Source organism: Benincasa hispida, chromosome 5 (assembly GCF_027475165.1).
Source record: "Benincasa hispida cultivar pf3 chromosome 5, pf3_genome.v1.1, whole genome shotgun sequence".
Classification (NCBI taxonomy): domain Eukaryota; kingdom Viridiplantae; phylum Streptophyta; class Magnoliopsida; order Cucurbitales; family Cucurbitaceae; genus Benincasa; species Benincasa hispida.
The window spans coordinates 424275-448489 of NC_143482.1; the positions used below are offsets into that span (position 1 = coordinate 424275).

At 31.9% G+C, this 24215-nt stretch overlaps 1 protein-coding gene and 2 non-coding genes across 4 annotated transcripts; 1 reads left to right on the forward strand and 2 right to left on the reverse strand.

Moving 5' to 3' along the window:
• The first annotated feature begins 1482 nt into the window (after window positions 1-1482).
• On the forward strand, window positions 1483-6023 carry LOC120078352 (plastidal glycolate/glycerate translocator 1, chloroplastic). Of its 2 annotated transcripts, XM_039032609.2 has the most exons (9): window positions 1489-1967; window positions 2065-2380; window positions 3176-3437; window positions 3591-3706; window positions 4071-4180; window positions 4698-4875; window positions 5101-5230; window positions 5607-5798; window positions 5943-6023. In XM_039032609.2, exons 1-8 carry the CDS (start codon window positions 1626-1628, stop codon window positions 5755-5757), a joined length of 1605 nt encoding a protein of 534 aa, XP_038888537.1. In that variant the 5' UTR covers window positions 1489-1625; the 3' UTR covers window positions 5758-5798; window positions 5943-6023. The 2 variants fall into 2 exon arrangements, with proteins under 2 accessions (XP_038888536.1, XP_038888537.1); XM_039032608.2 differs by having other exon boundaries at window positions 1483-1967; window positions 5607-6023.
• A 12567-nt stretch (window positions 6024-18590) lies between these two features.
• TRNAD-GUC (transfer RNA aspartic acid (anticodon GUC)) lies at window positions 18591-18662 on the reverse strand. Its single transcript has one exon. It is a non-coding gene; the product is annotated as a tRNA-Asp (tRNA).
• A 71-nt stretch (window positions 18663-18733) lies between these two features.
• TRNAA-AGC (transfer RNA alanine (anticodon AGC)) lies at window positions 18734-18806 on the reverse strand. Its single transcript has one exon. It is a non-coding gene; the product is annotated as a tRNA-Ala (tRNA).
• Window positions 18807-24215: the final 5409 nt, after the last annotated feature.

A 24215-nucleotide genomic window follows, 5' to 3' on the forward strand; every position in this document is an offset into this window, starting at 1 on the left:
TCTACAAGCATCACTGTAATGGTGTAGTTATTACAAATGAGTACTATGTTGTAATTGTTTATCATTTGTATTAGTGAAGTTATCTTTCCTAGGCACGCTACCCCCCAGACGTAGGTGTTTGCACTGAACTGGGTTACTAATTTTTAGTGTTCTCTTTATATGTTATTTATGTTTATCGTATTGTTTTCTAGAAAGTTGTAATATTGTTCGTAACAAAGTTTGACATGCGCTATGGTACTTCCATGTTATTTTTAATTGGTATTAAAGCGGTCACCATTATCTCTGGTATTGTGATCCTATCGTGTTATTATGAAAAGAGTACTAAGGCATGAGGTAAAAGATTTAGTTTCATAGAAGGTTCAATAAACAAAGAATGATGATCGTAAAATAGGCTTTTTTAACAAAGAGAAATATGTCTGATATGGAGAGTGTGAGGGTTTTGGTCACTTTCAAGTTGAATGTCCAATCTTCTTGAAATGGTAGATTAAAGGCCATGTACTTACTCTGTCCGTTGAGAAGTCAGATGAGGGTTGTGAATCTGATGGGGATGTCAAAGCACTTGTCAATTGCATTTAAGCTGACAACTCAGAGGAAAGACCCCAGGAACATGATTTTCCAGTTTTCAACAAAGGAGATGAAGGTCTTGATTTGTCTGTTGCTACTACCTATCATGATCAATACAAACAATGGTGTGAAGATGGTAAGGTTTTGGATATATAAAAGACCATAATAGAATCCTTGATTGTTGACAATGCAAGACATGTGACAAATTAGAAAATATATGAGTGTTTTTAGAAAATGAGCAAATTATTTAAAAAATATAGCAAAATGACATTGCCTATTAGTGATAAACACTAATAGGCACTAATAGACTACTATCATCTATCATTAATAGACATTGATAAAGACATTTATTAGTGATAGACTGTGATATTTTGTTACATTTGTAAATATTTTCAGTAGTTTGACATTTAAAATAAATTTCTAAAATAAATTTCTTTTTAATAAAAAAAAAAAGTAAGGGTCATTATAACTTTTCGTTAGTGGTTAACGAAAAATTAACAGGGAGAATAAAATAAAACCAAATGCATGTTGAAATTGTTAAGTTTGAAAACTCAAATATCCAAATGCAACCTACCTCAAACCTCACTTTTATGAAATTAAATATGATATAGACAAAAAAAATGATAATAATAAATAAAAAGGAAGATTTTTTTGGACAATAGGTAAAGTGGGGGTCAAACTTCAAGTAGAATCATAGTTCTAAATTTCCATCGACGTATCAATATTTTTATCGACATAAAAGGTTAATCGATACTTCCATTACCTTCTTAAAAAATACACAAAATATTTAAACAAAAGATAAAATAAAATGTCATTAATATAAATAATAGACACCACATTTTATCTATATTTTGGTAAAATTAAGATGTAAAATTGATTTTCTTACCTATTTTACCCTTTTCTTTTACTTCCCTTAGTGAAAGAAGAGACGTGGCAGATCATAACGAACCGAGTTCAGTCCATCCTCTGGTCACGTTAGAATCATCAACGTCCACTCAACGACTTCCAAATTCCCACAAAATATTCCCTGCAGCTTCTCAGTCTCTGCTTCACAGATTTCCATGGCGGCCTCCTTCGCCACACCCCATCTTTCATTTTCACCTCTCTCTCTTTCCAATTACCTCCATCCAACCCTTTCTCTCGCACCCCATTCCAATCCATGGTCTCAATTTTCTCCTTCCCATTCCAAAAATTCCTCCATTCCTTTCAATGGTACCTCCCGAGCCATTCACAAATTCCACTCTCTCAAAGAATCAAACAAACCCCTCTTCAGAATCCCTTCTTCCAATCGAAGGTTTCTTCTTCCTATGGATTCTTCAGAATCTTTGCCTACTTGCAGAGAAGTTCTTCTGAAATCTGCCGCCTCAGATGGTGTTACCCCTTCTTCCTCTCTCTCTCAAACTGTAAGCAATTGAAAATGGAATTGGGTATTTTTTTCGGGGGTGGTCTGGGTTATGATTCTTGTTGTATTTTGTGATTTTTTTGGTTTATCTTCTGTAGGTGCTTGGGGTTATTCATTTGGTTGTTTCGCTTGGAATTATTCTTGCGGCTGATAAGCTTTTGAAAGGGGCTTTTGTGGCTGCTGCGATTAAGTTTCCTAGTGCATTGTTTGGGATGTTCTGTATTTTTTCTGTTTTGTTGGTTCTTGATTCTACTGTTCCTGCTGCTGCTACTGGCGTTATGAACTTCTTTGAACCGGCTCTCTTGTTTATTCAGAGGTGGCTTCCTTTGTTTTATGTTCCATCCTTGGTTATTTTACCTTTGTCTGTGAGGGATATACCTGCGGCATCTGGGATCAAAATTTGCTTCATAATAGGTATATGATTTTGTCATAATCTATTGCATTTTAACTGTGAGAATTTGAGTAAGCAAATGTTAAAAGTGCCTATAGTATCCTTTGGGAGTGGTTTGGTTACTTCGATTTACTTGGTCTAGGTCTATTTGATAATCATTTTAATTTGTCTCTGGTTTTTTAGTCTTCATCTTTGTTAAGGTGTATAATATAACCATTTGAATTTTTAGCCAAATTCTAAAAACAAAAACTACTTTGAAGAAAGTAGATAACATTGTTAGAAAGTACAAAACAAAGAAACTAGATAACGAAAGATTGAAACTCACGGGAGAAAGTAGTTTTTATAAGCTTATAACTAAACCATAAAATCGTTATCGCCCCTAAGGGGTGGCTCCCAATGGTTAAGGACGTGGTCATTGAGTAACACTAACACCTACCTAAAGGTCACGTGTTCGAATCTTCAAGTAAGCTTAATGAAGAAAAATCCTGATGTCTCAAAGTCGGAGGCTTTTTTTCTTCCTTTTTTTGGGGGGGCGGAGGGGGGCGGAATTTTACAGATGGCCATCAAGAAAGATAAATGAACAGATACGTAGAGAAGTTTAAATATATATAGAAAGAAAGAAAAAAGGGTTTATCTATCTCTCTCTTTTGCTCATGAAATATGTTTCCGATTCAGTTCTCAATTCATATATGTTAGCATGGACTAGTTTCTGTGTATCTAAAGATACTCGTTACCACTTTTCCTCTCTCCTCCCCCTCTGTGGGTTTTTGAGTTTCAGTTGAATGGCTTACCCTCTTCCATTCTTTGGTCCTTTGCAGTTGTAGGTTGGCTAGCTACTCTGTGTGTTGCAGGATATACGGCTATAGCTGTTAGAAATATTGTAAAAACGGAAATGACTGATGCTGAGCCTATGAAAAAACCATCTCCCTTTTCATCAGTTGAAGCGTGGAGTTGGACTGGAATTTTTCTGGTGTCATTTGTTGCTGCTTTGTTTTATCCAACAGCACTAGGGACAAGTGCTCGAACATTCCTTCCGTTCCTCCTTGCGTCAACTGTGTTAGGCTACATTGTTGGTTCTAAGTAAATTCTATCGTCCTTAACTTTAGAAAGCTGAAAGAGATAAAATAGCCTCTTCACACTTTTGGGAAATTCATTTGATTAAAACTATTCTTATAATATGGGTTCTCCTTCTTTTACTTTGCATCTTATAGTTTTTTGGTATATGATTGACAGTTTACCGAGCAGCGTGAAGACAGTTTTCCACCCAATCATCTGTTGTGCAGTCTCTGCCGATCTCGCTGCACTGGCTTTTGGATACTTTTCCCGCTCTGGGCTTGATCCAATTCTAGGTATAATTTAAAGCCAAGATATTTGCATAACGTTTTGATCTCTCTTTAGTTACCAGGCAAACCTAAAAGATGTTAAGCTGCTAAAACATGTATTATTGCTAGATACTACATTTGTTTCTTATATTAATATCTAGGAAAACTTTTAAAAGTCTCCCTAGTCCTCCCATGTATTTAGTGCATGAATAAAAAAAAATGTTTCTATATCACACTATACTTAGATTAACGGATTTATGGCTTGTGTTTTAGATGGTTTACTTGAGCTCACTCTTTCAGTGCACTGAGTTTTATTGTTCACATCTCACTATTTTGCAAACATGCCTTCCCATTCTTTTTGTATGACTGATAGTCCTTTACACAATTTCAGCTGCATATTTGACAAAAGAATCATCTAACCCTGGAGCTGGTGATATTCTAATGGGATTTTTGGGATCTGTTATCCTCTCCTTTGCTTTCTCAATGTTCAAACAGAGAAAGGTAGTTTTCTTTCTTATTGATCACATTCAATGAGCTGAACTTCCTTTCTGTTCTTAACATGGTTTGAATCTTAGAAAGCATTAAACTTTTCAATCAAGTCGAGTATTAAACTTTGCTTTTTGCTGCTAATGGCGATACTATCATGATTATTGCATATAGAGGAACCTGCATCTTATAAATGATGTTCATGACTTGAGAATGAGTTTTTAACCAGAATGATTTTTTAAGTTCCTAAAGTTTCCTTTCTCATTTGAGCTTTTATTAAGAGCACTGAAAGTGTTAAAATTAGGGATGAAGAACCATCAGATTACTTTTGGTGAAGGAAGTACTGTATTAGAAATAAAAAATTGTGCAAAACTATCCGGCCATCCTATTTTCCAACAAACAAGATCAGTGGTATAGGAAGAACAAACACTTAAAATATTCTACTCCTTTTTTACATGCGACCTTACAAACCAGCCTGTAACCAAGTCATATTAGTATTTCTGTATTTGAAATTCTGTCTTGTATTTTGCAGCTCGTGAAAAGGCATGCAGCTGAGATTTTTACCTCTGTCATTATCTCAACTATATTCTCATTGTACTCAACTGCTCTTGTTGGACGTTTTATCGGATTAGAACCGAACTTGACTGTTTCAATCCTACCAAGATGTATAACTGTAGCATTGGCACTCAGCATTGTGACATTTTTTGAAGGTACACGATACAATTACAATACTCTTGTAGTTTTAGGTCTATTTACTATGCATCTATTGAAACTGTGATTTATACAAAAGAAATATAATTAATGAAATGCTTAGCCGCAATAAACTGTGATATATTTACCATGCAGTATGTTTCTATGCTCTTAATTGTTATGTGAAGCTGTTCTTTGTAAGTTTATAGCATAACTTTACAATGTTTCTGTTCTTTCGGTTTTAGGCACCAATTCATCTGTCACTGCTGCTGTGGTCGTTGTAACTGGTTTGGTTGGGGCAAATTTTGTCCAAGCAACCCTTGATAATCTGAAGTTCCGTGATCCTATCGCCCGGGGAATTGCAACTGCTTCTAGGTATGTGCTATGCAGCCATTGAATCAATGGTAGAATTTGAATTGTCTTATGCATATAATGTGTGAAATCCATGTCATACATAATACAACATGCAATTGTATGGAACTGTATCAATTCAAATTCTCCTTGATCCCGTTTCCTTTGTTCTTTTTCTGCAATGGGGAAATGAGAATGGGATTTTTTGTGATTATATAACTCAATTCCCCGAGTTCGGCTGCTCTTTCGTTGCAGCCTCACCTCCAGTAATCTTGGATTTGTCAGTAGAATAGAAACTTGAAAGTCATTGATGTTCATCATTATGTTAGGCACTGTTGTCAAGAACAAAGTGGGTCTACTTGTGAGTCTTAATGTGTTTACCAATTTGTTCGTGTTTCAGTGCACACGGGCTCGGAACAGCAGCGTTATCGGCCAAGGAACCGGAGGCTCTCCCATTCTGCGCCATTGCCTATGCTTTGAATGGAATTTTTGGCTCTTTGCTTTGCTCACTTCCATTAGTTAGGCAAAGCTTGATTGCCATTGCTGGCTGATATAAAGCCAGTCTCTTGCTCACCATCATTTCTAATGTCTGGTAAAAGGAAAATCAGGGAAGCATGAACTTTGTACAGGGAAGAACATGCTGATATTCTAGTTCATTTATTTTTTTAATTTTTCGTTCTTCAGCATATTCCTTATTTAAAAAGGAATTTATTTTTCTTTTCCTTTTTCCTTGCAGTTCATCCTTAATTGGAAGGCCCCTTCTCCCATGTATTAAAAAAATAGTTATAATAAAATATGAAGCATGTCCATATATTTAGTTTTCGCAGTTTAATGGAAATGTGAGCGTCGGGACTTTATACGTGAATATAAAGTGTGCAAAATATATTTTTATATATAAAGGATTGATAGAACTTCTATGGCTAATAATTAAGCGTATAACAATATTTTTAAAGGATTGCAAATATAGCAACCGACAATATCAAGGCAATAATTGAACCCATATCATAAACTCCAAATTTATGATATGATGGACTAGGATGCAACGTTTCTGTAGTTTTTTGTTTTAACACTTAAGCTGTGACTTGAAAACATTTTAGTTTTAGTTTTCAAGTTACATTTTTAAAGACACAGGCGTTCTTTCAAGATTTCAAATTTAAGGTGCATTTACTCAAACCAAGCACACACATTCAACAGAGAAAATCAGAATTTTAATTTTAAGGCGCGTTTACTCAAACCAAGTACACACATTCAACAATTTAAGATCAAATACTAGAAGTCGAATCATATTTGAATAAATAAACATAAACACAAGGTCATCTCCATGAACTATGTTTTTCTAAAAACTATGTACAAGGTCATCTCCATGAAATATGTTTTCTAAAAACTTTGTACAAGTTCATCTCCATGAAACATGTTTTTCTAAAAACTTGGAAAAATAAAGGTGACTATTATTTCTAGGAAAATTGTAATGGATAACCAAAGAAATTAGTGTAGTTGAAATATTAGCACCAGATTTTTAACTTTGCAAATATAGCATAAAAGGTAGATTCGTCTTCTTTTCTTTAATATTTGAATGTTATCCTTTTTAGTTTTATGTTAATATTTATTTATTTATTTATTTTTTCACCATCGCCATTTTTCACTTCTAAATATTTCTTTCATTAAATCTCATCTCATCTTGCATCCATCACATCTTTCTTTTAACCTTTCAATTTCTTTATTCTCTCAATCTATCATCTTTTTTTCTCTCTCCATCATCACGAGGTTCATATTTTGCAATTTTATCCTCATGTCATTTTTTTCAAATTCTATTTGATTTTATCCGATTCCATTTTAATTTTTATATATTAATAATATATTATACATCCATTGTTATATTTAAAGTATATTATCAGTTTCAAATATATCACATATCAAATTGTTTTTTAAGAATATCACTACATATCAAACAATTTTAAAAAATATCAATAATATATCACATATCACTCAACTTTCAATTATATCAATAGTATATAATAAAATATCAAACAACTTTTAAGTATATCAGCAATATATAAGTACATATCAAGCAAGAATATTAAAAATTCCAAGTATCTAATACTAAATAGTATATTAGATATAAGACATGAGTGTATCTAACATCAATCAATAAATTTTTGAAGTAATACATGAGTTTATTAGCTGTAGATCTAACAACAATCAACATTAAATAAGTAATTTAATTTGAAATAAACTCATATGTATTTCATTTTATAAGCATGATATTCTAAGTATATCAACAATATGTTAGATAAAAAGCATGAGTGGATCAAACATCAATTAGTAAAATACTTTAATTAAGACAAAAGTGTATGAATAGTATATCTAGCATCAATCAACACTTAATCATTAACCTATTTTGAAGTAAGATACGCATGCTTTATTTTATAAGCATGATATTCCAAATATATCGATAGTATATCAAATAAGACGTGGGTGTATCAAACATCAATCAGTAAATACTTGAATTAAGACATTAGTGTACTAATAGTATATCTAACAATAATTAATATTGAAAGTGTCTCAACAGTAATTCTAACAACAATTAACATTCAAGTTAATGGGTTGGGGTGTATTTTTTTTTTTTTTTTTTTTTTTTTTTGCCATTTATGCAAACATAAAAAGATGAAGACACAAGCCTAATTTTTATAATTCTTTTTGCAAACAATAAAATAAGTCATTCAAGTATATTATTAATGTATCAGTTGTATATCAAAAAATCGATTACCTAGCTAGCTAGTATAATAGTTGGCATCCTCTTACTCATTTTTGGCTAAATTATTAACACCCCTAAACGTTGTACCTCAATTATTTAATGTCAAACGATTATGGAAAAATCTTAAATATTTGGTAAATTTGATCATTTATTAATTTATCTATAATCACTTTCAAATTGTTTTTATGTTCAAATTTACGCTCACACCAACTTTTGAATTTATCTTCTCTAAGAATCTATATATTCTCTAACTATTTTTTTTTAAAAAAATTACAATTATATTCTCTCACTCAGGTCTATTCACTTTTCAATTTTTAATAGCAATTTTTTTTATTAACTTTTATCAAATAATTTAGATGGAAATAGAGTTTATTTTCAATTTAAAGCATATAAAACTTTTAATTAATTATCTTACATTAAGTTTGATATAAAATATCAATATATAATTGAAATAATATGTCACTTTAGTTATAATAGCTAAATCATATCAATTTTATATTAATTTTATTTAACACCCCATATGCTTTTCGAGTTTAAATTGAAATTTACCAAACATTCTATTTTCTTTGTATTACATCTAATTTTTTTAAAATACTACTACCAACAGTTATTTTAAAAGTTATAACAATCTCAAATTAAGTGTTTCTATGTATTGAACGAAATTATTTATCTACCTAAAATCATTTTTCCCTTTTGTTTTCTCTCTCTTTTATATGGCTAAACATTCTCCATTTTTCTTCTTTTTCCTTTTTCTTTAATACCCTCCTAAATCTTTTATTTCATATCTCAAACTTCATAGTCTTATAGTGTATGTTGAATAATTAGCGGTGACATTAATGTCGTAATTTTTAAAATAAAAAGTCAGGATATTAATTAATAATAAGAAGAGAGATTCTCTCTCCTCTCTACTTTTTCCTTTCGATTAGTATAGATTTAATCTTTTTTGAAAACTTAATTTCATAAATATTTAAATATTGGAATATTTTCATATAAGGGATTTAATGTTTTTTTGGGACAAAAATATCCCTTGTAGTGAGCGGTTGGAGAGAGAAAATTAGAGAGAAAAATTACATTCATGGTATACTTTTCTATATTTACGAAACATTTTTAAGTTTGGAGAGAAAAAATACATTCATTATATTCGATTAATTTTTTGAAATTTCTTTCCATTTTTAATTGAGGAGAGAAAATGCATTTAATATGATTATTTTTTCATTTAACGTAAATATTTTAACACAATATATGAAATATACCGCAGTATATAAATAAAAAAATGACTCAATATTCAACATATACCTTAGTATATATTATAAATTTGTATATATCATAGTATATATAATCTCAATAAATCAAAATATAACAACAACTTCAAGTGTAATTCAAAATTAATTTAAAACCTTCAATATACCATAGTATATCATAAATTTCATTTATATGACTGTATATATCATACATTTCATATTGTAAAATAAACAAATGTATATATGAATACATATATCAGAGCATATATATATTTTCATGTTTGAAGTCAAACTTGGGGACAAAAAGTCACATTAATTTCGAACGGAAAAAAATATCAACCACTTAATAATATATAATAAATATATTTAAAGCCTGAATGAAATTTATTGGAATTTCTGACTACTTAAATGGATTTATGATATATATTGTGATATCAATTGATTTTTCTGGCGGATTCATAGTTATTTTAAATATACCTTAGAACATGTTTAAATTGGCTCAATGTTCAACATAAATCTCAGTATATATCGTAAATTTCTTTTATATCATAATATATATAATCCCAATAAATCAAAATTTAACAACTTCCGAACATAAGTGCAGTTTAAAATTAATTTAATAACTTCAATATACCACAATATATAAATTACTTATCGCTATAAATCATGGTATATATCATATATTCCATTTGCTTGATACTTCTAAATGTATTAAATGAAAGATAGAATCATATTAAATGCATTAACTCTTTCCAATTGAAAATAGGAAAAAATCTCAAATAATTAATAAAATATAATAAATGTATTTTCTTTCTCCATATAATAAATGCATTTTTTTTCTCCAACTACCCATCATAAGGAGTATAATTGTAGGTTGGGACTAAAAATTAATTTGGAATTTTTTTTAAATAATTTTTCTAATAAATAATGACAAAAATAAGGTTGGAGGAAAATTATTCCCAAAAATAAGTGTTTAAATCGTGTACCGGGTACACGATTACACCTTAATCTTGTACCGGGTACATGATAAGCCTTAAATCGTGTACCAGGTACACGAGTACCTGGCCACCTGGTATGCACAGTCTGGCATGACAGTCATGCAGTTTTGACTGAGGAAATCGTGTACCTGGTACACGATTACACTAAGTCGTGTACCTGATACATGACTTCCTCGCATTAAAATGTCCGCCAGCCCCTTCTTCTTCCTCACCGCAATCGTTTGGCTTCCTTTGATCGTTTTTCTCTCATCGATTTCTTCCTATAACCGAAACGTTTTGCTTTTGATTTTTTTCCTCTATTTTGCTTTCTACTTTCCAAAATCTTGTTGATTTTCCTCACCGAGGCCTCCATTTCACCAAAGCCTCAATTTTCCTCATCGAAATCTTCCAAAATTTCGATTTTGCTCGATTTTCAGTCCTCCATTTGATCCTCACCGAAATCTACCTCTTTGGCTGCCGATTTTTACTCACTTCTGTGGTATATTTCTTTCTCTAGTTGTTTTTCAATATATTTTAAACTTAGAAATATATGTATGTGTTTGGAATTCTTTATCTAGTTTATGTATGTTTTTGGGCTGATCTGTATGTATATGTATGTTTTTGTATGTTTTTAGGCTGAGGATCAATAAAATTCTTATATTTTTTTTTATTTGTATGTTTTTTGGTTGATCTAGTTTATGTTTGTTTTTGGGCTGATCTAGTTTATGTATGTTTTTTTATCTGTTATGTTTTTGGGCTGATCAATAAAATTTTTATATTTTTTTTATTTGTATGTTTTTAGGCTGATCTAGTTTATGTATGTTTTTGGTTGATCTAGTTTATGTATGTTTTTTTTTTTATCTATATGTATATTTTTAGGCTGATCTAGTTTTATGTATGTTTTTAGGCTGATCTTATATTTTACTATTTGTTTAGACTGACTTAAACTTAGAAATATATGTATATTAAACTTAGAAATCTTATATGTATTTGTTGGGCTGATCTTATATGTATATGTTTGTAGATCTTAAATCTTAGATCTTATATTTTTTTATTTGTTTGGGCTGATTTAAATATATAATTTATAAATCTTAGATTTGGTCTGATTTAAATGTATAATATTTAGATCTTATATGTTAAACTTAGAAATTGGAGTTTGTTGGGTAGACATATTAACATATATATTTTGTCAACTATTTGAAAAAAAAAACATAATAAATATGTCGATTCTACCTGAAGATTTAGTAATTCTTGAACCTGGAAATGATGGAGATAGTGACATTGACGTTGAAGTTGATGAATTATTTGGAAACGACAGTAGTGGTGAACATGATCTTAAGTTGGTACCGTCGGAAATGTTCACCCAAATAGATTGGGAAAGGACAAATTCAACATGTGTACTAGGGTCTACTTTGGAAGAAAGAAAGGTAGGAGTAGATAACTATAGTTTAATACAAAAAAGAATGTTGTTTAATACCAAAGAAGATATACAGCTTGCTGTAAAAAAATATTGTGTGACAGAACACTACGGAATTGTCGTAGTGGAATCAAATCAGAATGTTTGGTATGTTAAATATAAATCATGGAGTGACGGTTGTGTAGCTACGGGCATGTCGGCGCAAAACTCATGGGATGTTCGAAATCACAAAAATTCAAGGAAAACACTCATGTTTGTTTTCAGAATTGACACAGGATCATTCACAGCTGGATTCAAATTTCATGAGTATTGAAATTCAAAATTTGGTTAGAGCTGATCCTGGAGTACCTGTGGCCCTACTTCAAGAAGCCATTAAAAAATAATATGGTTATAATGTCAATTATAGACGGGTGTGGCAAGCCAAGAGAAAAACATTAACTACTATGTTTGGCGATTGGGAGAAATCATATTTGGAGCTTTCGTATTGGCTGAGTGCTCTTGTTCATTACAATCCAGGAACACGAAGGTTTTTCCTTCCCTCTGATGTGTCAGGTAAGACTATTTTTGGACGAGTTTTTTGGTCTTTTGATCGTGCAAGAGAAGGGTTCAACCATTGTAGGTCATTAATCCAGATTGATGGAACTCATATCTACGGAAAGTATAAAGGAAAATTATTGACAACCTTATCTATTGATGCAAACAGACATATATTTTCCCTTACTTTTGCTATCGTAGAAGGTGAGAATTCGTCCAATTGGTCATGGTTTTTGTGGGCATTGCGTGAATATGTTACCAAAGAGAGGGTATATGCTTGATTTCTGACAGACATAAGGACATTCTTGCTGCAATTAATAATGAAGAAATTGGTTGGAGTGAACCCAGAGCGTATTACCGATATTATCTTCGCCATGTTGTCAGTAATTTCAATACAAAATATAAATCGAAACAACTAAAAAATTTGGTGTTTAAGGCCGGAAATCAACATCAAAGGCGTAAGTTCATTCGGTGCATGAAAGAATTGAAACAATTGCACCCTGAATGTCTTGAATTTATTTTAGACATTGACTTGGAAAAATGGACAAAGTCACATGACGGTGGGTACCACTATGGGTGGATGACCAGCAATGCACCTGAATGCATGAACGGTGTTTTCAAAGGTGTTAGAATGTTACCAATTACTTCTTTGGTTAGACTAACATTCTATCGCACAATATTATATTTTGAACGCCGGAGACAAGAAATCAGTGAAGCACTCGATCGTGGGGACATATATACAGAATATGCCCTAAAAAATTGAAGAGGTGGGAAAAACGAACATCGGCACATACGGTGACATCCATTGACAGGGAAAGTCAAACTTTCAAAGTACAAACTAGCATAAGTATGATTTCTTCCTACAAAGGACAGCACACCCAAGTTTTAAGCTTGAAAGAAGGGACATGTTCTTGCAATAAGTGGCAATCATTCAAGATTCCATGCTCTCATGTAATTGCAGTTTGTAATTACATACATATGACATACCTACCACTTATTGATGAATGAGACCGCTTCCATCCAATTCAGCACCCAGATTATTGGCCAGAATTATCATTTACAGAAGTTCGTCTAAATGCGGACTTATTAAGAGAACAAGGTCGGCCAAAAAGTACACGCATTCATAATGAAATGGATTGGAGAGAAGCAAGCCAAAAAGTGCGATATACAATTTGTAAAAGAGATGCTTCCATATAGTAGAGTGACATTATCCAGATCGTGTGCTAAGACAGTTTGGTCTGCGACAAACGATACCTTCGTTGTCCTATACACTCCCAGCACTACACCAGATCAATTTAAGAGGTAAGCACAACCAAGACTGTGGTCGAATCCATGCGAAATATTTATCCTGCTAGCATGGACGACATGATCGTTGTGCACAAGGAGAATTAACAAATGGGTCAGCTTTATCAGATGACTACTTTCGTTGGTACAACTCGATCATGAGGCGATTTATCTCACCTAACGGCGCTTACTATTACTGCATGGTAAGGTCAAATATTTTCCATATGTATGATATGAATATTGTCTAATAGTTATTTTTTTTACTGTATAGAATAATTTTATCGGCGATGTTCAACAATATTCAGTGCAGAACAACTTACCAGAATTGGGTTCAATGTGTTAGCAAACATTGGTCAACATAGAAGATATTATTCAACAAACAAGACGACTCAATGTTGCTGATTGAAGATGTATTCGTCGTAGACGATAGCGAAAATGGGGTGAACCTAATTTAGAGGGACACGAAGACAACCCCCGTGAGGAGTAAAGGCCAGGGGGGTTGTTTTTAAATCTCACATTGTATCATTTTCAAATTGTAAATTAAAGAACTAATTGTAAATATTCTTTAATATCATGATTTTTTTTTAATATGAATGCAAGATGTTTTCATTGTAGATTAAATATATAATTAAGTTTAATAATGAAGGAATTAAGTTTAATAATTAAGTTTAACAATTAAAAAAACAATAGTCAACAAACTTAAAAAAAAAAAAAATTATAAGCAAATCGTGTACCAGGTACATGAGTTCGCTTGACCGGTCAACCAGTCAGCCGATGTGGTCAGCTGACTGGATTAAATAGTACTCGTGTACTGAGTACACGAGTACGCCACATGGAAATCGTGTACCCGGTATACAATTCCACTACCCTAATTTTGTCAATACTTTCCCAAAACACCTATTCTTAGAAATTGTTTCCCTCCAACCCTATTTTTGTCATTATTTATTAAAAAAATATTATTTAAAAAAAATCAGTAATTTGATACTAATTTTTGTGTAATTAACCAACCCACTTAAACATTTATGAAGATAATAGAAAAGGTCGACATAATTGAAATATAGGGTCTTTATTAAAGTGTCATGTGTTTTTATCTCTTTTCCCTCCCATCGGGGATTCTTCTTTAAAGAAAAAGCCAAATAAATAAATTTAAAAAAGAAAAAGAAAGTTCACCATAATATAAATATTATACAATATAGATGCCCATCCTAAAAAGGACCATGCATTCTTAAACGTGTTACTCCATGTGTCATAAATTTATACATGGTTAGTGTCCTAATAGCCACATCCTACATGCCAATTCTTCTATAAATAGTGGTCAATTTTGTAGGATGGAAAAAGATTGGTGAGAAATCCAAACTTTTAGAAAAATTTGAGAAAATTTTGTGATTTTCATATTTTCTTTATTTCTTTATTTTATTTAAGTTGTTTATTTTATATCTATATATATTTATTAGTTTATATCCTTTTCCTATTTATTATATTATATATTATTATTATATTTATTTATTATTATATTTTTCCATATTCATATTCTGTTGTGCTCCCAAATTTCAAAACACATTATCAGCACGAGCTCTTGTCGTTTTTTCCGCTAAAGGTAAGTTCTAAAGGTATGTCGGTTTTTCTCTCTTCGTTATAATTAGTAAATTTAATGTTATTTTGCATATTCAATATCTATTAAATTTCTAACATAAGTAAAATATTTTATGATATGTTGTCATGACAAATCTCACAAAAATAGAATTTGTTGCCCTTGATATTAACGACAATAATTATTTGTCATGGGTACTTGATGCCGAAATCCACTTGGATGCTATGAATCTTGGGGAGACTATTAAAGAAGAAAATATGATATCCAGTCAGGATAAAGCAAAAGCTATAATTTTCTTTCGTCATCATATCCAGAGGGACTGAGAATGAAGTATCTTACAATAAAAGATCGTCGTATCTTGTGAAAAAATTTAAAAGAGGGATATCAAAAAATAGTTATTCTTCTTAAAACTTGTTATGATTGGATGCACTTGAGGCTACAAGATTTCAAATCAGTAAGTGATTACCACTCCACATTATTTAAAATCAGTTCAAAATTTTTGTCATGCAGAGAGAATTACTGATGTTGATATGTTAGAGAAGACATTTTCTACATTTCATGTCTCGAATATGCTCTTACAGCAACAATATTGAGAGAAAAGTTTTAAACAGTATTCTAAATTAATTTCATGTCTTCTCATGGCTGCACAAAATAATGGGTTATTGATAAAAAATCACGAATCTTGACCAACTGGAACAACACTATTTCCTGAAGTGAATGCTATGAATTTTAATAATAATCATGGTCTAAGTCGTGACCGTGGTAGAGGAAGAAATAATTATTATTTTCGTGGTGGTCGTTCTAATCATTTAAATTTCAAAAGAACCACATAAAATGATGGTCACAAAGGAAAAGCTCCACAAGATAAAAGTTCAAAGAATGTTGAAAAATAAATGCTTCCGATGCGGAATGATTGGGCATTGGCCACGTACCTGTCGTACGTCAAAACACTCAGTTGACCTCTATCAAGCCTTCTTGAAGGAAAAAGAGAAAAATATAGAAACAAAATTTACATACCAGGATAATGACATATTTGACTCATCCCATATGACAAATTTGGATGTGGCAAACTTGTTTGAGTCTCCTGAAGAGAAGATTGACACAATTGATGACACATCAAGTGTTTCTATGTTTTTTTTTTTTGTTGTTGTTGTTGTTGTTGTTGTTTTTATTTTTTTTTTAACTTTTGTATATTTTAAATGTTGTTTTTCTTATTGTAATATTTTCTTTTACTGAAGAAACATGGATCATTTTTATATATAGGGTGATTCAAAAATGAGCAAAGAAGATTTATGTCTGGCAGATAGTGAAACTACACATACAATACTTACAAATAAAAAATACTTTTCCAAATTGACAATGCTGAAAGCAAAAGTAAATACAATATCAGGTTCTGCAAACTTGATCGAAGGTTTTGGAAAATCAAATATTATTTTCCCTAGAGGAACAAAATTTACAATTGACAATGTATTGTTCTCTAGTCAATCAAAGAGAAATCTTCTAAGTTTGAAAGATATACGTTGCAATGGTTATCTTATTGAGACTAATAGTAATAATAATGTAGAATATCTATATATCATATCCACTGTCTCAAATGAAAAACGTATATTAGAAGAATTGTCTGCTTTATCTTCTGTATTGTATTATACTCATATACGAGTAATTGAAACATATGCAATAATGAACCTAAAGTTCATGAATCCAAACATATTTACAATTTAGTATGACCGATTGCTTCATCCAGGATCTATAATGATAAGGAGAATTATTGAAAATTCAAATGGACACCTATTAAAAAACTAGAAGATTCTTCAATCTAATGAATTATCATGTGATGCTTGCTCTCAAGGAAAATTAATAATTAGACCATCACCATCTAAAGTGGGGATTGAATCACCTGCATTTTTAGAACGAATTTATGGTGATATATGTGAACCCATTAACCCACAAAGTGGACCGTTTAGATATTTTATGATATTAATAGATGCATCCAGCAGATGGTCATACATATGCTTATTATCAAGTCGAAATCTTGCATTTGCAAGATTACTTGCTCAAATAATTAAGTTAAGAGCACAATTTACTCATTATACAATTAAGACCATTTGTCTTAATAATGCTGGTGAATTTACATCCCAAGCTTTTGATAATTATTGTATGTCAATTGGGATAAGTGTTTAACATCCTGTAGCTCATGTTCATACACAAAATGGTTTAGCAGAATCATTCATAAAACGTTCGTAATTAATTGCAAGACCATTACTTATGAAAGCTAAGCTTCCTTCATCTGTATGGGGACATGCTATTTTGCATGCAACATCACTTGTACACATTAGACCAGTAGTTTATCATAAGTACTCGTCATTACAATTAGCTTATGGTCATGAGCCAAATATTTCCCATTTGAGAATTTTTGGATGTGTAGTATATATTCCAATTGCTCCACCACAACGCACTAATATCTCAAAGGAGGTTAGGAATATATGTTGGATATGATCCCCCATCAATTATTAAATATTTTAGGTTCTTATTTGTATAACCAAATAGTTTTGAACCCACTTAAATTAAGTTTTCTTATTTGGATAGCCAAAGAAATGAGTGGTATAACTATAACATGTTATAGGTAATTTTAGACTAAAAGAATAAATCTAAAATACAAGAAAAAAAGAATTTAAACTAGGGTCAAGACATGGCATGTTGAGCTAAAGGAAGAGAACTTGGGCTTTTGGGCCAATCTTCCCCTTGGGCTCAACCTTGGAGTCGAGGTTGAGGAGCTCAGGTGACCCTCGAGGCAGGAATTGAGTCTTTTGGCTAATCTCTCCCTTGGCCTTTGAGGCATAAGAGCCCAACTTTCGCACAAAGCGTATTGTGCATTCCCCCGAGTCAGGGAATTCCACAAAAAATTTGATTAGGCTACCAAATAATTGGATTTTGATTAAAAACAAGGGATGTTAAATCAACTCCCTCTACAGATATATCATTGTAGCTCCTCCATCTAAGATAATTTGAATTCTATTCTCAAACTTATAAGCTTCCACATTCTTTCACATTAACTTATGCATCAAAGTGTGTGTAGTAAGCACTACATTAATATGCAGGTTTTCCCTCTTGCAAGCCACATTCTTTCGCTATTGGTGTCACGTAAAGGTCAGGTATATTCCCTTATTTCAATTTTGGCATCACAATAACATTTTATTCTTTTACCTTCTTCGAGAACTTATATTAATAATTATAAAATATTTTAATATGAAATAACAAAGGTCAAATACAAAAGTATTTTATTTAATCAAAACCAATCAACTTATTCAATTAAATCTCACATATCATATTTGTTGTAAAAACGAGAATAAAAAATTTACGAAATGTCTAAATTCAAATAAAATAATTATTTAAAAATAAATCTTTATAATTTATATATAAATATAAAACTAAACATATTAAAAAAAAGGGATAAAGAAGCCTAGGGCCTAGCCCTTCGGTTCTTCCCCCGCCGTAAATCCTCACGCTCAGGCCCAGCCTTCAAAACTCCTTTGAAAGAAAAATGGAGGATTTAAAAAATAACAAAATTAAAAAACGGTAAAAGAGCGCCGTTGCCGGGGATCGAACCCGGGTCACCCGCGTGACAGGCGGGAATACTTACCACTATACTACAACGACTTGTTTGTTAGATGAGAAAAACAGTTTTGAATTAGATATAAATATATAGACTAAAAGGTAAGTAAAAAGAATGGAGATGCGGGGTATCGATCCCCGTACCTCTCGCATGCTAAGCGAGCGCTCTACCATCTGAGCTACATCCCCTGACAACATTCAGCATGACAATTATAATTTATATATAATATATATGAATCAAGTAAAATTATTTATTTTTATTATAGATGATAAATAAACCTTATTATAATATCCACAGACACCATCCAAATTTCTCTCAAGACGACCAAGGAGTACCCCACAAAGTTGGATGAAAATATATGGTTTTGCTCGATATGCAAAATTATTAAATTCTCAGTTAGAGCTTTATATAAAAAAAAAAAATTGGTAAAGATGAGGAAAATTGTTAAACTATTTGCAAAAAAAAAAATAGTTTCTTTCTTATCCATACAAAAACCGATAAATATAAAGTTATTCAAAAAGTCACTTTAGCTTGTGATCATCGAAGAGATGCAATCAAGATTAGAATCTCAAATTACTCATGAAGGAACTAGTCAAGTAAAAGAATCAAAGATTGACATGTTAGTTCATCAATATGAAATGTTTAAAATTGATGAAAATGAAGCTATTTCCGATATGTTTTTTAGGTTTACTAACATTGTCAATGCTTTAGAAGGACTTGGGAAAAAATACTCAAATCTTGAGAAGATAAAGAAGCTATTGTGGTCTTTGCCTAAACAATGGGAGCCTAAAGTCACCGCCATTCAAGAGGCAAAGGATCTCAAATCTCTCTCCATTGATGAACTCATGGGCTCGTTGTTGACGCATGAGATAAAAGATCAAGAAAAATATGGAGGATGAGAAGAAAAAGAAAGAAAAGAGTATAGCTTTAAAGACCATCTCTTTAGAAGTTGACTCCCAATATGAAGATGACCTTGATGAAGATGATGTTGCCTATCTTTCACGTAAGTATAAGAACTTCATCAAGAGAAAGAAGCAATTCAAGAAGCATCTTTCCAACCAAAAAGAGTCAAAAGGTGAAAAGAGAAAAAAGGATGAGGTAATATGCTATGAATGCAAGAAGCCGGGTCATATTAGAACCGATTGCCCTCTTCTCAAATCATCCAAGAAACCCAAGAAGAAAACAATGAAAGCTACTTCGGATGATAGTGATGAAAGCGAAAGTGAGAGTGATAATGAAGAAGTGGCCAATTTTTGCTTCATGGCTCATAGTGACAAAGAGGATGAACAAAATGATGAGGTAACTCTAGAACCTCTTTCTTATAATGAATTGTTTGAAGCTTTTGAAAATATGCAAAATGATTTAGAAAAACTTAGTTCTAAGTATGTTGTGCTTAAAAAGGAATACAATGTTTTATCTAGTAAAAATAAGTCTTTACTTGAAGAAATTTCTTGCATAAAAGAGAATGAGCATGATGCTATGCATATTGATGAAATGAATATCTCTTGTGATAAGCATGCTTTTGATTGTAATGAGAAAAATGCCTTGCTTGACAAAGTTAAATTTCTTGAGCATGATAGTTGTGAAAAAGATAATTTGATTAAATTACTCAAAGAAAAGGAATTTAGTGCTTTGTAAGAACTTGATAAGGCTAAAGAATCTATTAAAAAGTTGACAATGGGTGCTCAAAGATTAGACAAGATAATTGAAGTAGGCAAGCCTTTTGGTGATAAAAGAGGTTTAGGTTATATCGATGAATATTCTACTCCTTCAAGTTCTAAAACTATCTTTGTTAAAGCATCTCATAATATGCGTACGCTTAATATACCTAAGGCTGTGTCTAAGCATGTTAAATCTAACTTTGTGCCTATATGTCATTATTGTGGTGTTGAAGGCCATATTAGACCTAAGTGTTTTAAATTGAAATATGCTCATACTACTTCTCCAAGAAGAAATTTTTCTCAAAGGGCAAAGTTTCACAATGCTCCAAGGAATAATTTCTCCAAGAAAAGTAGAGTGCATAAATTTGTTGTAAGAGGTAAATCTTTGTATAATGTTGTTTGTTTCTCATGTGGCAAGTTTGGACATACAACTTATTCTTGTTACTTGTCTAAATCCAATGCCTTAAATGTCTATGCAAAAATGAAATGGATTCCCAAGTTTGTCAATGCTAACCATCTAGGACCCAAATAAGTGTGGGTACCAAAGAATCAAACTTGAACATTTGTGTTTGTAGGTTTGTTTGAAAGCCTCTAAGAAAAACAGGTGGTACTTGGATAGTGGTTGCTCGAGGCACATGACGGGAGACCCATCCGTGTTTGTCTCTCTCTCCAAAAGGGATGGAGGTCTTGTAACTTTTGGTGACAACAAGAAAGGTAAAATAATTGGTAAAGGTAGTATAGGTAATGAATCTTCTATTTTAATTGAAAATGTACTATTGGTTGATGGTTTGAATCATGATTTACTTATTATTAGTCAATTGTGTGATAAAGGCTTTAGAGTCGTGTTTGATAAAAAGAATTGCATCGTCGAAAATGCTAGTGATAGAAAAGTTATATTTGTTGGAAATAGAGATGAAAATGTTTATACTATTGATTTGAATGATTGTCCTATTAATAATAAATGTTTATCGGCTTTGCATAATGATTCTTGGTTATGGCCTAGAAGACTAGGACATAATAGTTTTACCTGATCCCACCAAATCAGTGATATTAAGAGTGGTTGTAAAAACCAAGTCAACTTTCCTCTTAGAAGTGACAGAAGAAGAGGCATTTGATCTCTTTCATTTAACTGAACACGAAGCAACAAGTTTGGCTTTTGAGGGAAAATGAAACCCTCGCATGTGAACATGATATGCATTGGTTGTTGTTGTTGGATCATCATCTTCAACAACCTTCTTTTGGTTTTTTTTTCTTTGAAATGGACGATCTTTGAATTAGGAACACTGACTTTTTTCCGAGTATTCACCATTATACAATGACAAAGCCAAGGAGAATAACTCAAAGAAATTTTCCAAACGTGGGTGAGAAGTTGAAGAAATACATCAAGAGGGTTTGACACCTCAATAAATAATAGCCAGCTATTTAATTTCAAATTTAAAATAATCACATTATTAGCATAAATGTGGGTTGTTGTTCGTTGATTTTGTGATTCGAGCTTAGGAGTGTATTGTATAAAATAATTTAAAAAATAAGTGTAATTATGAATGATGCGTTGATGCATTTATGATACGTTAGTAACACATTGATGCGTTAGTGATGTGCAACAGGACGCATGACACTCCTCTATTGATGTTCAAGTTTTCCTAAATCAGATCCAAGTATAAATCCAACTTAGGTTCCTGGTAAGTCCAAGGTCAAACTCAGGGATTTAGATTAAAGATAACGCAGACCTTATGTTGTAATTGTTGTAGAGATATCCTAAGTGTATAGAGAAACTAGTTATTTACACTAAGCTATTGTGTGTGTGTGCAAGACGATACAAAAGGGTCGAGTAGAGAATGATGGGTCGTGTGAAAATGGAGTTTAATGCAAGTGATATGCATCAATCTAAGTTGGATGTACACAAACAAGAATATGATGCGAATGAGATGGCTTGTTTATCTCCGTTTATGCGTTAGACTCTATTCGACACTTCTCAATACGAATATCATACAATACCTATCTCTAGGATGTATGCGTCAAACACAAGATGCAATAAAACACCAGTGCATCTATCTCTAGATGTACTAAGCGTTTCTAACTTGATGTTGGCTTACTTATTCTCTCGAATAGTTTAAGCTAAAGATGCTTTTACCAATTGATTTAGTTGCCTTAAGCGTTCGAAATGGAAATTTGCATGAAGTCATAGATGCATCCAACTTAAACAAGAAATAAACAATGGCAAAGTATGATAGATTAAATATGTGAATTTATAAAGAAATTGATTGTCTTTACAAAACCAATACTTAATAAAAATGAGAAGATGAAAGCGATAAGTAAGATGAAATGAAGGAGTCAAGCTGCAGAGTATAATATCTTGTCCTCTTTGGCTCAATTCTAGTCGTGTACAACCACTTGTGTAAGAATTGAAAGAAATGTTTCTCTCGAGCTCAACTTCCTCCGCTTCTTGATAGGCGATGGTGGTGGTTCTCTTCCCTCTTGTTCTTCTCGGCACCACAACACAGCTCTAAAGATCTAAGATTCTAATCTAAGCTCCACTATCTAACTGGGACTTAAAACTCGGAGAGAGTTCTGGTGGGATTTCTTCTATTTATAGGTGTCGGTCTTCTCCAACTTGATGATGGGCAGCATTAAATTCCATACCCTGGTCAGTCGCCTGACACTCATATTCTTTTCAAACGCCCCCGTTGCAGGTGCCCATGCTTGCAAGTGGTGATTTGACACAAACAGCCTGAATCAACGAATCTTTCTTGCATTGAATCCCTCCGACGCATGCCCCATGCATTAGACTTTGCCTGCGACACTTTTCTTAATCATGCGTTAGCCTTTTGTTGAGATCCTGCAATATCATGCATTAGTGTCGCAGTATTTTAGCAATAAACATTCTTTTGCATGAGTTTGATAGTGTTCGAGTAATTCCATGCATTTTCTCTAAAAATGTTGAGATTTTATCATTAAAGACCCTAATTGTTCCAACTTTTGAGCCACAATAACTTGTATTTCTACAAGTTATCAGTTGTCAACAACTTTTCAATAACGGGCTTGTCAATCAAGGCCCAATTGCCAATAGTACAAAATAGTTAAGATGAATTAATTTTACAAAGCCCCAAACTTGCCCTTAAGGCTTCAAATTGGGCTACATCCAAGGCTTTTGTAAAAATATTTGTGAGCTAATCTTTGTCTGAACATGTTCAAGCACAATTTGCTTATTTTCAACTAGATCACAAATGAAGTAATGTCGAATATCAATGTGTTTGGTTTGATAGTGTTGAACCAGATTCTTCAAAATGTTGATTGCACTAAAATTGTCACAATAAAGAGTCATGGTCTCTTATGGAACATCATATTCTTTGAACATTTGTTTTATCCACATCAATTGAGTACAACTAATATCTGTTGCAATGTATTCGGCTTCTATAGTAGATAAAGAAACATAATTTTGTTTCTTGCTAAGTCATGATATTAGATTGTTTCCAAGAAAGAAACAATCTTATGAGGTTCTTAGTTTTTTCTTTTTCTCTTCTAATTTTGTATTTGTATTTTTACTTTTTTTTAATAGGACTCTTTGCTATTTTCAAATTAAAATTCGACTATTTTATTTTTTTAGAGATTGAAATTTGACTTTTTCTTCATTTTTCTAAATAACAAGCATACATACATCATAATAATTTTACATGCACCATGATATTTGGTCCTTTTTCTAAATACTAAATATGCATGCACCACAATAATTAAAATACTAAAAGGTACCTACGGTTAGCATTTATCTTTAAGGTATATATCTTTAGTTTGTTCGGTTTTGATTGATTTTTCCAGCTGATCCAAACCAAGAATTCTTGGTTTTTTTTTTCAAATACAAACTAAGATGTCCAAGTTTATACTAAAAAACCAAATCAATGATTCAGTTTGGTTTGGTTTGATTTTTCTATTTTTCAA